Source organism: Camelus ferus, chromosome 7, assembly GCF_009834535.1.
Source record: "Camelus ferus isolate YT-003-E chromosome 7, BCGSAC_Cfer_1.0, whole genome shotgun sequence".
In the NCBI taxonomy this organism is placed as follows: Eukaryota; Metazoa; Chordata; class Mammalia; order Artiodactyla; family Camelidae; genus Camelus; species Camelus ferus.
Genome location: NC_045702.1, coordinates 63,696,679 through 63,711,936, shown reverse-complemented (window position 1 = coordinate 63,711,936; position 15,258 = coordinate 63,696,679). Strand labels below are relative to the sequence as shown.

The window sequence follows — 15,258 nt, the reverse complement described above, 5'->3', positions numbered from 1 at the left end:
TATGTTGAATAGCAGTGGTGATAGTGGGCATCCTTGTCTTGTCCCAGATTTTAGTAGGAAGGTTTTAAGCTTTTCACTGTTGAGTACTATGCTGGCTGTAGGTTTGTCATATATAGCTTTTATTATGTTGAGTTATGTTCCCTCTATACCCACTTTGGTGAGAGTTTTTATCATAAATGGGTGTTGAATTTTATCAAATTCTTTTTCTGCATCTATTGAGATGATCATGTAGTTTTTGTCCTTTCTCTTGTTGATGTGATGTGTTACATTGATTGATTTGCGTATGTTGAACCACCCTTGTGTCCCTGGGATGAACCCCACTTGGTCATGATGTATAATCTTTTTTATGTGTTGTTGGATTCTATTTGCTAAAGTTTTGGTGAGGATTTTGGCGTCTATGTTCATCAGTGATATTGGCCTATAATTCTCTTTTTTGGTGGTGTCTTTGGCTGGCTTTGGTATCAGGGTGATGGTGGCTTCATAGAATGAGTTTAGGAGTATTCCCTCCTTTTGAATCGTCTGGAAGAGTTTGAGAAGGACTGGTATGAGTTCTTCTTTGTATGTTTGGTAGAATTCCCCAATGAAGCTGTCCAGCCCTGGACTTTTATTTGTAGGGAGGTTTTTTATTGCTATTTCGATTTCATTTCTAGTGATCGGTTTGTTCAAGTGGTCAGTTTCTTCTTGATTCATTCTTGGTGGACTGTATGTTTCTAGAAACTTGTCCATCTCCTCTAGGTTATCCAGTTTGGTTCCATATAGTTTTTCATAATATTCTCATATGATATTCTGTATTTCTATTTTATTTGTTGTAATTTCTCCATTTTCCTTTCTTTTTTTGCTAATTTGTGCTCTCTCTTTTTTCTTTGTGAGTTTGGCCAGAGGTTTGTCGATTTTACTTACTTTTTCAAATAATCAGCTTTTGGTTTGGTTAATGGTTTTGTATGGTTTTCTTAATCTCTATTTTATTTATTTCCTCCCTGATCTTTGTAATTTCCTTCTTTCTGCTGCCTTTTGGGTTTTTTTGTTCTTTTTCTAGTTCATTTAGTTGGTGGGTTAAATTGTTTGAGATTGTTCTCTTTTTTTTTTTTTTTTTTTTTTGAGGAAGGCCTGTATCGCTATAAACTTCCCTCTTAGCACTGCCTTTGCTGTGTCCCATAAATTTTGTGTGGTTGTGCTTTCCTTTTCATTTGTCTCAAGGTATTTTTTAATTTCAGCTTTGATTTCCTCATTGACCTGTTGGTTTTTTAATAGCATATTGTTTAATCTCCATGCTTTCCTTTTTTCTCCTTTGTTTCTCTTTTGTTGATTTTTAGTTTCATGGCATTGTGGTCAGTAAAGATGCTTGAGATAATTTCTATCTTCTTAAAATTGCTGAGGTTTCTTTTGTGCCCAAGTACATGATCAATCCTGGAAAGTGTTCCATGTGCACTTGAAAAGAATGTATATCCTATTTTTGGGGGGTATATTGCTCTGAAAATATCCACCAAGTCTAATTTTTCTATTGTATTATTTAGTTTCTCTGTTGCCTTATTTATTTTCTGTCTGGAAGATCTGTCTAGTGATGTTAATGCGGTGTTAAAATCTCCAACTATGATTGTATTCCCATCAATATCCCCCTTTATCTCTGTTAGTTATTGTTTTATGTATTTAGGTGCTCCTATATTGGGTGCATATATATTAACGAGTGTAATATCCTCATCTTGTATCACTCCTTTAATCATTATAAAATGTCCTTCTTTATCTTTCTTTATGGCCTTTGTTTTAAAGTGTATTTTGTCTGAAATCAGTACTGCAACACCTGTGTTTTTGGCTTTTCCATTTGCATGGAGCATCCTTTTCCATCCTTTCACTCTCAATCTATATGTGTCCTTCTCCCTAAAGTGGGTCTCTTGTATGCAGCATATTGAAGGTTCTTGCTTTATTATCCAGTCTGCCACTCTGTGTCTTTTGACTGGAGCATTTAGCCCATTAACATTTACAGTAATTAATGATAGATGTGTGTTTATTGCCATTTTGAACTTCTCTTTGCAGTTGATTTGGTATTTCCTCTTTGTTCCTTTCTTCTTCCTTTGTGGTTTTTTAATTTTCCTTTGTATTATCATGGATTTTATTTAGATTTTGTGACTCCCTTGTAAGTTTTTGGCTTGTGGTTACCCTTTTCTGTAAGCCCATTAGCCCATTACTGTATTTTGAACCCACCCTACTGAAAACAAAAAATTTAAAAAAGAAAGAAAAAAAAATACTCTATATTTCCTTGCTTCCCTCTCCCACTCTTAATGATTTTGATGTCTTCTTTTACAATTTCATGTTTATTTTATTTGTAATTCATATCACCTTTGCAGTTATGAGTTTCTCATTTCTGTAGCATCCTGCTGCTTTTCTATTTAGAGTAGACCTTTCAATATTTCTTTTGGCATGGGTTTAGTATTGCTAAACTCTTGTAGTTTTTTCTTGTCTGTGAAATTCTTTATGTCTCCTTCTATCCTGAAGGATAGCCTTGCTGGATAAAGTATCCTAGGCTGCATCTTTTTTTCATTCAGGACTTTGAATATATCTTGCCACTCCCTTCTGGCCTGTAGTGTTTGTGTAGAGAAATCAGCTGAGAGCCTTATGGGGGTTCCCTTGTAACTTACTCTTTGCCTTTCTCTTGCTGCCTTTAGGATCATTTCTTTATCCTCGACTCTGGCCATCTTGATTACGATATGTCTTGGTGTGGATCTCTTTTGGTTCTTCCTGTTTGGGACCCTTTGAACTTCCTGTACTTGGATATCTGATTCCTTCTTTAAGTTTGGGAAGTTTTCAGTCATGATTTCTTCAAAAACCTTTTCAATCCCCTTTGATCTTTCTTCCCCTTCTGGGACCCCTATCATGCGAAGATTGGCATGCTTTATATTATCCCATAGGTCCCTTATGTTCCTTTCATTTGTTTTTATTTGTTCATCTTGCAGTTGTTCTGATTGGGTGCTTTCTGTTGTCCTGTCTTCTAGGTCACTAATTCGTTCCTCTGCATTATCTAGTCTGCTTTGCACAGCCTTTAGATCCATTCTCATCTCAGCCAATGAGCTTACCAATTCTACTTGGCTCTTTATAGCTTTGATTTAATTTTTGACATGTTTTATATCTCTAAACATGATCTCTTTTAGTTCCTTCAATACTTTGATCACTCCTTTTTTGAAACCTTGATCTAGCAGGCTATCGATGTCTATTTCATTGATCGTTCTTTCAGGGGATTTCTCTTGTTCTTTTAATTGGGAATGGTTTCTCTACTTCTTCATCCTCCTCATATCTCTCTGGCACTGTGGCTTATGGAGTATCAATTATCTATTGTGGTCCTTAAAGGAGTTTATTTATTTATCTATCTAATGCCTATGTAGGAATAAACACATTTTTGGCGTCTTTGTCTTTTCAAGAGGACAATGTTTTTTTGGAGTTCTGCAGGTGCTCTGGTTGGCTGAGTGGGTCTGTGGATGTGAGTCTTGGTGTATCTGTGGAAGAGGGTGAGCTACGAGCATCCTACTACTCCGCCATCTTGGCCTCGTCCCCTCAATACCTCTCTCTTAATCTACGGGTTCTCCTTTTTTTTTCTTGAAATTTATTTGTTGATGAAGCAGTTTCATTTTCTTATAGTTTCCTATAGCCTGTTTTTTTTTTTTGGTTTTTTTTTTTTTTGGATCATGTCCTAAGGTGTTGTTTAACTTGTTTCCTTACCTCCTTAGAATAAGTAGTTAGATTTAGAGTTGGTCAGATTAGGTTGGATTTATTCTGTTAAGGGGATGAGCACTTCCATCATGAGGCACATATCTGGTAGCCACTTTTTGTGACTTGAGCAACTGTTAATAGTGATACTAAAATTCTTTCATTCCCTCTTCATTTGTTACATGCAGTGCATCTATACAGAGAAACTTCCACATATCAACTATCTGGTCACACTGAGGTACAGTGTGTATGAAAGCATATGAAAAGGGAAGGTAAATTCTTGATGTATTCTCTTTATTTAATAGTTTTTAAACAAATGAGATGGTTCCATAGTACCCTCCAAATGTGACTCATGAGGGTTTTTTAGTATGTATCTCATTATCAACTTATTGAGTTAAACAGAGTTGATACCTTTCAAACACAGATATTAGTTTAGTGATGCTTAAATTGTCCCATCTTTGATGAGCGAGAGACTCCTACCTCCCTTTGATGTGTCTCAGCCGTCTTTGTAGTTACATGTTTTAAATCTGGCTTCACAGTAGATGTAAGAGCAGGGACCATGTCTGTCTTGTTTATCCTTTATACCAAGCACAGAATCATAGTCTCCTAATTATATCCTGCCTCTATCGAGAGGCAGGATATTGAAAATTAAGTGCAGGGCTATCTTGTAGAAAAGCATTTAGTTTAGTCTTTGTTGACTCAGAACTCGAATCAGAGAGTAGAAGTTACAGGAAGCAAATTTCAGCTCAACATAAAGAAGAACTAAATAACTAGGGGTATAGTAGGGGAGTTAAGTTCTATCAAGGTCTTTTGAGGGGCTACTTTGTTCCAGGGAGTGGGAGGACCACTATAGACAATCAAGCCCCTCAGGATCTTTTTGTCTGTTCAGGAGCCTGAATGATCACTGGGGTTACTTCTTCTTGCAAGGTAGTAAGACTCCCAGATCCTTTGTTGACAGATTTTATTTTTGGAACGATGCAAATTAAAAATTATTGAAATGTAATTATTTTATTTTCCCCATGAACAATATATGTCCCTCTGATTTTATGCTCCAAAATATTACAAGTTTTTATATTAAAAATGTCATTATCAATGTGTTTTTTTTTATCAAATGTACAAACTCTTAATAGTTGTTGATTGGGCATATACCATTCTCTCATTGCTTTAAATCCTCAAGACTTTTTGCATTATTATTCACATCCTAATAAGTAGCCATTACACTATTCATTTATAAATCTTTGGATTTTATTTTAGAAAAAGAAATTAATTTAACAGAAATAGCATTAGTCTTCTTCCTCTTCTCTCTATATTCTGATGAAGATTAGGGTGAGATGTAATTACTGACAACTTATCTTGAAATTCTAATTTATTTTTCCAGCATAAAATATGGTAGATAACACTTGTAGAATGTTTCAGAATAGCAAAGGTTAAATAGTAGGGGATGATTTCTCATTTACACCAGAACAAAAACTGAATTTGGTTGGAGATAGCAAGGCCATTAATATTTAGTTAAGGTTTTAATTCTTGAAGTGTGTATGTGATAAGCTGTAGTCAGGATTTTAACCAGTGTGTTAAGAGGGAATTAATAAAAGAAGCATTAATAGTAAAACCTTTTAAAGTATTTTTAATGACTTTGCCAAAAATGTATAAGTTCAGCCCAAAATATCATCCTTGATTTAACTCCAGCCTGCCATTGTCTCTCCCTCAGTAATATCAACATTTCCTTCTATTGCTTCTCAACCAACACAGTAAGGAAGCAAAAGCACTGCATCTCCCTGCACTCAGTTTTATTTTCCATAGCAGTTTCTCTTCAAACAAAATCATAATGGAAGAGAGAGGCAGAATATATTAAATTTACCAGAGTATATTAAATTTCTTTTAGGTATATTGCCTTAATTTCCTTTATATCCTCTGGACATAATTTCTTCTAGGTGTTAGCACATGAACACTATTTTCAAAGATGACCTAGATAATATTTGTAATTTTGTTTTATTGTACTAAGTTATCTTATGGATTTGAGGTAACTGATGGAGTAGAAAACCTTCAGGCTTTCCTTTGAGGATTGTCCCTAAGGAAATCTCTTTGTGAGATCGTCTTTTGAGCCTGGAAAATTTACCCTAAGTGGGGAGTTTTCCTTTATAGGGCTCACAACATGTTGAATGAACAGATGCATGAAAAAATGAATAGGCTGTTCTCCTTATTCAAAACTTCTAGCTCTTGCTTCACTCACATAAGATCATTTTATTATTTACAAACTTAGGGCACACAGATCTGCGGGTGGAGTTTCTGAAGTTGTCAGAGGTTTGGATTTGTAGTTAGAACCAGGTTGAAAGCTGGCTCCACTTCATTGTGGCTCTCAGAACCCCCAGTGTCCCCATGTCTCTGCATGTGGTTAGCTCTGTTCTTGGGCTTTCCCTTGGCTCTTCCCCCTGATGCAGTTGACAGCTCTTCTCGTGTGATGGACAGACTAGAGCAGTGAGTCACGCATCCTTGGGCCTGAAGTGAGCTTCACAGTGATGCCAAGCTGGGAATGGCAATTGTTGGAAGCATTAGAAAATAGTAAAAAAAAAAAAAAAAAAAAAATTTGAAATGGGGCCGGGGTAGGGAATAGCTCAGTGGTAGAGCACCTGCTTAGCATGCATGAGGTCCTGGGTTCAATCCCCCGTACCTCCACTGAAAAAAGAAATCTCGGGAGTGGGAGGGGATAAATTGGGAGTTTGAGATCTGGGGATACTAACTAATATATATAAAAGAGATAAACAACAAGTTTTTTCTGTATAGCATGGGGAACTATATTCAGTGTCTTGTAGCAACCTATAATGAAAAAGGATATGAAAATGAATATATGTAGAACTGAAACATGCTGTACACCAGAAATTGACATAACATTGTAAACTGACTATACTTCAATAAAAAAAAATTATGCTACTGATCTAAAAAAAATCTCAAATTAAAACAGCTCCCTGGTTAGCTTAGAACTAGGCACAAACCTGGCAATATCTCCAATAGAAAGTTCTGTGGTAATATTAACACAGTTTAAAGCACATTTTTTTGCCTTGTTGTTTACCTGAATTAATGTCTCCATTGCCAATCAAGTCTTGATTGCCTTTTATTCATTAGCCTTTGATTTAATTAATAAGACTTGTAGAGGAATCTTCAATGTTTTCTTGTAAACAGCTCTAATTTATTGATTCAATTTGAATTTTGTAATTATTCTAGAGAGCTTAAATCAATGTTTGAAGTATGTGTTTTGAATATTTAATAAAATAGTTTAAACCACATAAGGTAATTCTTAGATACAATGTTCATTTTGTTTTTCATAGAATAATAGGTATCTTCTTTTGATATCTTTAAAAATGACATTTTGTTCCTATTAGTAACTTAGAATTTCAAATGGTTCAGTCCATATTAAAGTTTTTAAAAAGTATACACCAAAAGTAGAGCATTAGAAAATTTATAACATTACTTTTTCAAAAGCTGCCTTTTCCAAAAGTGGAGCCAGTGACTTAACGTTTTTTTCTCAACTTTAGAACAGAGAGATTCAGTAGTTGGTGAGTGTCTAGACATGAAGAGAGAAACTAATTAAGAAAATAGAGAGCCACAATGACTCTTAGGTTAAAGAGCAATTTGATAATCAATATGGTTCTTAATGGGAAACCAATAAAGCAGTTGGAGAAGAGGGAGATACTGATTAGTGATCTGGGCTTGGATTATTAAAGATAGTGAGGGTTTTTAAACATGTCTGTTGGGTTAGAAAGGTTAATTAACAAAGCACTCTATAAATTCTAAAACTTCAAGGAAATGAAAACTTTACCTGCATGCATCACTGAAAACAAACAGACCTTACCTTTCATTTGAAAAGAGAAAATAAATATTTAAACTAAATATGAAAGAAGATAATGAAATATTTTTATATTTGATATTTCTGAAATTCTTGAAAGTAATAATTTTTATACTTTATTCTTGAGTTATCTTACAGGTATTGGGAAAGAAATATCAGTATATTAACATTATTAATATTCATTTGGTAAAATATTTTGGCGGTCTGCTCTGTACCAGACATTTTTAGGCATTGGACACGTAATAGTTAACAAAACAGAAGATTTCTTTGCTCCTGAAGCCAATAGTCTAGTATAAATTTTAAGGTATTTCTTAGTTTCACATAATATAATACGTAAATCTCAATGTCTTTAACTGCTATGATTATCATAACTATAAGAAATTAATACCTAGAGGTTTAATTCACAGGGAATTATGCTTCAGAATCAGAATTCCATTATCCTGAGTCTTACTCTTTTATGCAGTTTGTCATAGTAAATATGTTCAAATTTTTTTCACTACAAAAATTATGCACATTAGTCTGTGAGATTGCTTAAATGTGTTCCTTCTCTAGTTGCATTTAAAGTGTGAGGGCTGGTTCAGTTTAAGGCTCGTCTCCTTTCGGTGTATTACAGGGGACTCACAGCTTCGTGGTCTGAGAGTGTGTTTTAAGCATCTAACCTTCCAACAACATGAATTCCCTATATTCCAGAATTCAGTCCTGGTATATGTAAGTTAATGACCTCAAGGGAAATGGAAAAGCCTTGTGGGAAGAAGGTTGTGTGTGTGTTTTTTTATGGATGAGGGGAGAAGATGTGTAAATGAAGGGAAAATTCCAAGCAGTTCCTGGAATCAGTTCCTGCCTCCTCAGGGAGCCAGTGATGAGCTCAACTGGGCTGCGAGAATCTGTGCAGATGTCAGCACTGCCTGCATCCCAGCCTCAAGCCCCACCAGGGGCGTCCCTTAGTCGTAAAGGATAAAGTGAAGAGCACAAGGTTCAGTCTCCAGTTGAACCCCATGTGCATATTAATTGTTTTGCTTGCACCTGGGTACCTAGAGCATAATTAGGGTTAGAAAAAAATTGAGGTGATGTACTCAGGAGAGGAGAGTTGCAGAGCAGGAAAGCAGCAGGCCTGTCCTCCCAGCTGAAATACAAGAGAAAAGAAACACAACTCCTAACCTTGAGAGGATGGCACATTGTGAACCTTGTAATCAGATGTCTTTTGATTACTGTAACCAGTAACGTATTTAACAATCAGTTCGACGAGGAGTACCCCAGCATGGTTGCGCTGTGATAAATTCCTTGACCTTTCAAATTTTGTGTCCATGGCAGTTTATGTGATCAAAAACAGACAAATTGGATGCAGTTCCTAAAAAAGACATTCAAATTCTTTATTTCAGACTCCGGCACTGGATTCTCCAGGCCACGTGAATTCTCCTTTGCTGGTTCCATAACCTCTAAAGATTTTTGGGTGCAATTTAAATTGTAAAGAGAAACCATTTTTCATCTATCAGATTGGCAAAATCAGTGGTGGATAATATAGTGTATACAGATAAGGGGGGAACAGGAGTTTCTGTTTGCTGAAGGTAGCATAAGTTGGCACAACCTGTATGTAGGATGATTTCTCAGTGTTCATCAGAATTAGAATTTAGAAATTCACATATGTTTTCATCTTGCAATTCTGCTTTTAAGAATTTGTCTTATGGACCTATTTTTATGTGAATGAAATTATGTCCAGGAATATTTATTGCATCATTGTTTTAGTAGCAGAAAATTGGGAATATGCTAAATGCTTATCAGTAAAGGATTGAGATTAAAATTAATATAAACTACATTCATACAATATTTCTATAGTCTTTCAGTAGCAAGAGACAATTTTCTATGAATTTATGAAGAAATCACCCAAATGTATATTGAGTTATAAAAATAATATATGCTGTACCCTCTGTGGCATACTACCATTTGTGTGTGTGTGTGTGTGTGTGAGAGTGTGAGTGAACAGTGGTAAATGATGACCTCAGAGCATGGGAGCTGGGTGGCTGAGGGAGGATGTGGCAGGGAAATTTACTTTTCATTAAATGCTTTCTTACAGCTTCTGTACTTTTAATGTGTACTTGTTTTACCTATTTTAATTAAGAAAGTATGCTGGTAAGCCTTGTAAAGTTAGAAAATAGAGCATTCAACTAGAAGACCAACATAAATAATCATGTCTTTATTTTATTGGATAAAAGTTATCTGCCTCGTGCAATCTTACTTTTAAGTAGAGCCGATATACATTTAGATTGTGTCTGGAAAAGCCATCTGCTTTGGAAAGGTCTTGTGTAATTTTGTAATAGTAAAATATTCATAACTTTTATTTTGATGTTACTTACTACATTATAAAACACTATTAAACCAAATGTAATTTTAGGAGGCTTGAGTTAAAAGAAAATAGTGAAAAAGGAAGGAATGGGTGGTGTTGAGAGAGAGGGAGACAGACAGAGACAGAGAGAGACAGAGAAAGAAGAGGACAGAGAGAAGACTGATCGTTAAGCTTCTGTCCGTGGGGATGAATGACCTCAACTTAAGACTGAAGAAGAAGATATTTCACCAAAGGAAACAAAGGAGCTATTGGAGAAACAAAAGGAGAGCATTATTTTGACGGCTTGATTTTTAATTAATCTGTGAATAATTGATCAAACATGGTGTTTTTGTTAAGCACTAGTTTCATTTTGGAAGGAACATAGAGTGAATCACAGAAAACTTCAGTTAAAATCTTGGACTATGCACGTGTGAATATTTAAAGTGTGAATATTTATGGTGATGATATAGTATTCCCAGTCTTACTGAAATTAATCTTGTTGTGATGGCATAATTGAGTCACTGACATTTTCAATGCAAAAAAGCATAAAGCATAAATTGTAAGAAAGACAATTAGAACCATAATGGGAACATATTTTCACCCATATGTTTCTCATCTTTTCTTTTGTTTCTCCAGAGTAAACGGGAAGTTGGTGGCCCTGAAGGTGATCAGGCTTCAAGAAGAAGAAGGTACACCTTTTACAGCTATCAGGGAAGGTAAGCATTTTTTCTCATTATCTTTGCTTTTGTGTTTGCATGATACCCATTACTATTTAAATATTATACACCTCTGAATATGCTGTATTTCTAAATTATATAGTTATATTTCTGGTTGTAATGTGTAAACTGAAATTTAAAACTCAGTACCTCTTACAGTCATATTAGGTCATGTGAAATAAAATAAAACAATCCTGCTGTATACTCCAGTGTGAGAAAAAAAAACTGCTTTGTATTGTTGGTGAGGCTATCATAACTGACTGAAGAGTTTTATATGTTTGATTTTGTTTGCAGAACTTCTAAGGCACCTGTTAATCTAGAATTACTCTACATTCATGACTTTTAAGGAAAGTGCTTAAAAATGGGGGGATAGTGCTATCTTATTAGTCTTTTATATTTCTTCTTTCTTGATTTCTTGGTTCCTATCCTTTAATATATTTTCTGTTGGTTTTTCTTACTGATTTATAGATGCTCTTTACATATCAACATCATTAGAATAGATGACTTATCCCAGGACTTAGCTCTTGTACATAGATGTTCTTAGATTATAAAAGTGTCCATACTAACTTTGTGGAGTAGTTGATTGGGGTTTTAGACATTCTGAGTTCATGAGACATCTATAAGAAAATGCCTTGTTGGTGATGTGGGAGTGTAGCTCACAAGAGGTCAGCATAAACAGTATGTACTTAGCATGATCCTTAAAGTGAACAAGTATAAGATTTTTATGGGTGAGAACTTTGAGTGTAAACAGGGAGTTAAGTTGTAGGACAGTGTAGTGAGATGGAAGGCCTTATGGTAGAGTCTGGAAAGCTGGGTTTCGATCCTGACTTTGTTTTTCATCACTGTACTAGTTTATTAGAACTGTCGTAATGTAGTCCCTCAGACTGTAGTCCCTCAGGCTCAAACAACAGCAATATATCATCTCATGGTTCTGGATGTTAGAATTCTGAGGTCAAGGTGTCAGGGCCCTCCTTCTGAAGGCCACGAGAGAAGGATTTGTTTAAAGCTTCTCTTGCCTTATAGATGGCTGTCTTCTCCCTGTGTCTTCATATCATCTTCCTTTATGCCTTTGTCCAAATTTCCTTTCCTATAAGGACACCAGTCATGTTGGATTAGGACCCACTTTAATGACCTCACTCTAACTTGATTACCTTTGAAAAAATTCTTTTTCAAATACTGTCACCCCCTGAGATGCTGGGATTAGGCTATGAATATTGGGGGACACAATTCAGTCCATAACACCACCTAAAAGCATTGGGCCCGAGTAACTGTATTTGCAGAACACAGGAGATGGTTTGTGCCATCTCTCAGGAACCATTTACCTCTGCATTGTGATTTTGATTTCCCAAGGAGTCTTTAAACTCAGAGCTTTGAATGCTCTGGACATCAGATGCAAGAATTCTTGATGCCTGATGGAGGAACTGCTTACAAAATGACATTGTATTTTCCTTTGAATAAAATATTTTAAGGTTTTTCTAATAAAATCTGACTTCTGAGTGATTTTTAATGGACGTAAATGACCCTATAAGAATAAGAAGAATTAAAGTCTGGGTCAGTTTTGGTTAATTGTTCCTCTCTTGCCTTTTCATTCTTGCCTTTCTTAGTCTTATTTTTCTGCTATTTATGTGTGGAAGCAAAAGCTATCACTATTGCTCAGTCTCTTTTGGTGTTACTAAATCCAGAAATCCATGCACAGTAACTCCTCTGTGTATCTAATGGTAGAACTTGAAATATTTAGGACAAGGGCGGGAGATGCTTGGGATATGTTCACTTTTACATTTTTACATTAATAAGGGAGTGGCATGGCTTGTTCAATTGAAAGGAAGAGCTTTAATTTGAGTTTGCCTCTTTTCTGCTGTTTTGGTCAATTTCCTCATTCACAAAATGTCAACAGCAGGAAGATTTCAAAGTAAGAAAGCACTGTGGGTAGTAAAGTAGTTTTCAAGTGACTGCTTACCACTTATTAGCTTACCTGGGAATTTAGATTTTTAACACATAATTTTCACCTAAAGTAGAAACACTTGTAAGCAACCCTAATCTTACCCAGATTTATGTCCAAAAATGGACTTTGAATTTTATCTCATAGAGCTCGAGTGCTTAATGGCTTAATTCAGGTTCAGGTGCTATGAAACTCATGCTGTCTTTGATTGGAGCTTAGAGAAATTGAGTAGCCATGCTAAGGCCGGCTTTTCTATTTTAATTTAAAATCCTTATACAATACCTTCATGGTTTCTGATGGTACTGATAAAGAGTCAGGAGGTCTAGGAAAGGTCTGAAAGGGAGTAGAAATTCCTTAGGATACCCCATCTTTTAAACAACTTCAAAATGTGTATGTTATATTGCTCTGTGATATTATATTCTAGATGCCTAAACTTGTTTTTTGGGGTTTTTTTTGGCTAAAATTTCCCCAGATGAGGAATAAAAGCAAGGGAACCAATTGTCTCTTCTTGTGGATTCTTGAATAGCTAATGATTTTCTTAGGTCAGAGTTGTGCTTAAAGAGAAATTGAGGTACTCTACCAGAGAACAATTTAAAAGGATAACGGGAATAATATTGCTAGACAGTTTTAGTGTGTACTGACAGCTGGGGCCTAGGCTTCCTAAATTCTCATGAAACCCTCTCTGGTGTGCATTTTCGTTATTTCTGTTTTTAGGCAGAGAAAGGCACAGAGAGGTTAAAACACTCACCCAAGGTCATATCCAGTGTGTTGGTAGCACTGAAAGTCGAACCTGAGCAGTCATGCTGCAGAGCCCACACTTAAGCATTATAGTAGGAGAGAGAGATTTTGAGTAGAAAATTTGAACTTATACTGCATTTTTGTTTCATGCAGAAGTTTGCATTACTGCCATAAAATTAAGGTCAGCAAAAAAGATAGATTGGATGGTGTGGAATGTAGAGGAAAAGCTTATTTATAAACTTGACAGCGCATTATTCAACAAAGAAAAGAGGGCAGGATCCATTGGGACAGAGGAGGGCAACAGAAAAATCAGCTCAGCAGTGTAGCTAAGGAGAAAGTAGTAGTAAGCAAGTAGGAGAAAAAGAACCTGTGACTGGCAACTGTACAGTATGGAACTCATCATCTGAATATATCCTTTGTCATGTCTGAATAGTCCCATATGCTTTATTCAGCTTTTTTCTCTCTTCCTCTCTTTAGCCTTTTTCAGAAATTGAATCTTCATTTTTGCTTGTTTATTCCTCAGTTGATTCCCCCCGCCCCAACCATCATTCATTCTGTTAGAATTCTAGGGAAACATTTTAGATTTCTAATAAAAATTGAGGTACCCAGGGAGGCAGAAACAGATAGAAATTCAAGAAGAGATTAAGAAGGAAGGACAACCTCTTTTATTTGGAATCAGTAAAACTGCTAGTAAAATGAGTAATTTGATCCTTTAGTTGTTACTTAATTGTATAATTATAATTCACATATATAATTAAAATATTTTTAATAGTACAGTAAGTTTGATTTATAAATTATTTGTTGTTGATATTGTTTTTATAAATTTGGTGTGAAGTTATGAGATAGAAAACAAGGCTGATTTTAATCGAGCCATTAAAATTTCATTGTTTGACTGCTACTTGATTTTCTTAATCACATCTGTCTTATGTCATAACCTCTTGGTTTTTGTTGGATTTTTTTTAACCACAGAGTTTTTTTTCCATGTAGCTGTCTAATACAAGATTTTCAGGTTTTAGACATTAACCTTGTCCAAGGGTTTCTTGTGCATGCTGGTAGTTCTTAGGATGTATGTTGAGCTCTTACAGTGGATTTTGACAAATTGGGTGAATGACCAGCAAGGATCAGTTTCACGTTGTGGTTAAGAGCCTGGACTGGGAAGCCCAACTGCCTGGATTCAGAATTGGCCTCCATTCCTGCCTAAATGTGTGATTTTGAGCAAGCCTCTTAAACATTCTGTGCTCAGTTTCCTCATCTGTAAAAGAAGGATGAAAATACTACTAAGCTTACAGGATTGTTCGGCTACTGTATTTATTAAATATAACCATGAGGTCATAAAATAAAAACAACCAAGAAATAATGAATTTCTTACATATAAAAAATCATTAACAAGAATTAAACATTCAAGAGAAGATTTGGATGGAAAATGCAAGGAAAACTCTAAAAAGAAGATCAAAAAAGAGTTATCATCCCAGCTCTTTGATAGTTAAGTTATATAATTCCTTTCAGTTTTCTTCGGTATTGTCTTGTTTCTTTTTTCTTTTCTTTTTTTATTTTGCTTGTCTGTTTTGTTCTCTTTCTTATTGGAAGCAACCTTTAGCTGCCTGGAGATCTTCATTATCAACTCATATTTAAGAGTGAGGCACTAAATACCCTGAGTTGGAGTTCTGGGTGCTTGGGTAGGGAATGTTAGTTGGTAGGTTTCATTGTAGGGTAATCGGAGTGAGTTTTCTTCAGAGGGATACCTGATGGGTTTGGTTGTTTGGCTGGGTATGGAGCCTGATGAAGATGGAGGTATTCAGAATGACTTCCAGGATTTTGGCTTGAGTAATTGGGTAGATAGTGGACCCAATAATAGGAAAGGGACTATGAGATGGGGCGATTATAGGAAAGGAAGGATAATAAGTTCAATCTCAACGTGTTAAGTTTGAGATCTGACATTCATGTGATAATTGTTTAGATGGTGTGCAATTTAGGTAATAGGTCAATTGTACATAAATTGGGGACCTTA

General features: G+C 35.5%; 1 protein-coding gene across 7 annotated transcripts in view; it reads left to right on the top strand.

The window, feature by feature from the left end:
- Positions 1–15,258, top strand: part of CDK14 (cyclin dependent kinase 14) — a 556,073-nt gene that overhangs the window by 230,143 nt on the left and 310,672 nt on the right. For all 7 annotated transcript variants that reach the window (XR_004321561.1, XM_032484028.1, XM_032484029.1 and 4 more), the window contains one exon: positions 10,494–10,573. Coding sequence is in view for 6 of the 7 variants with exons in the window: in XM_032484028.1 (XP_032339919.1) it covers positions 10,494–10,573 (80 nt within the window). In the remaining variant the exon portion in view is untranslated. The remainder of the gene's footprint in view (positions 1–10,493; positions 10,574–15,258) is intronic.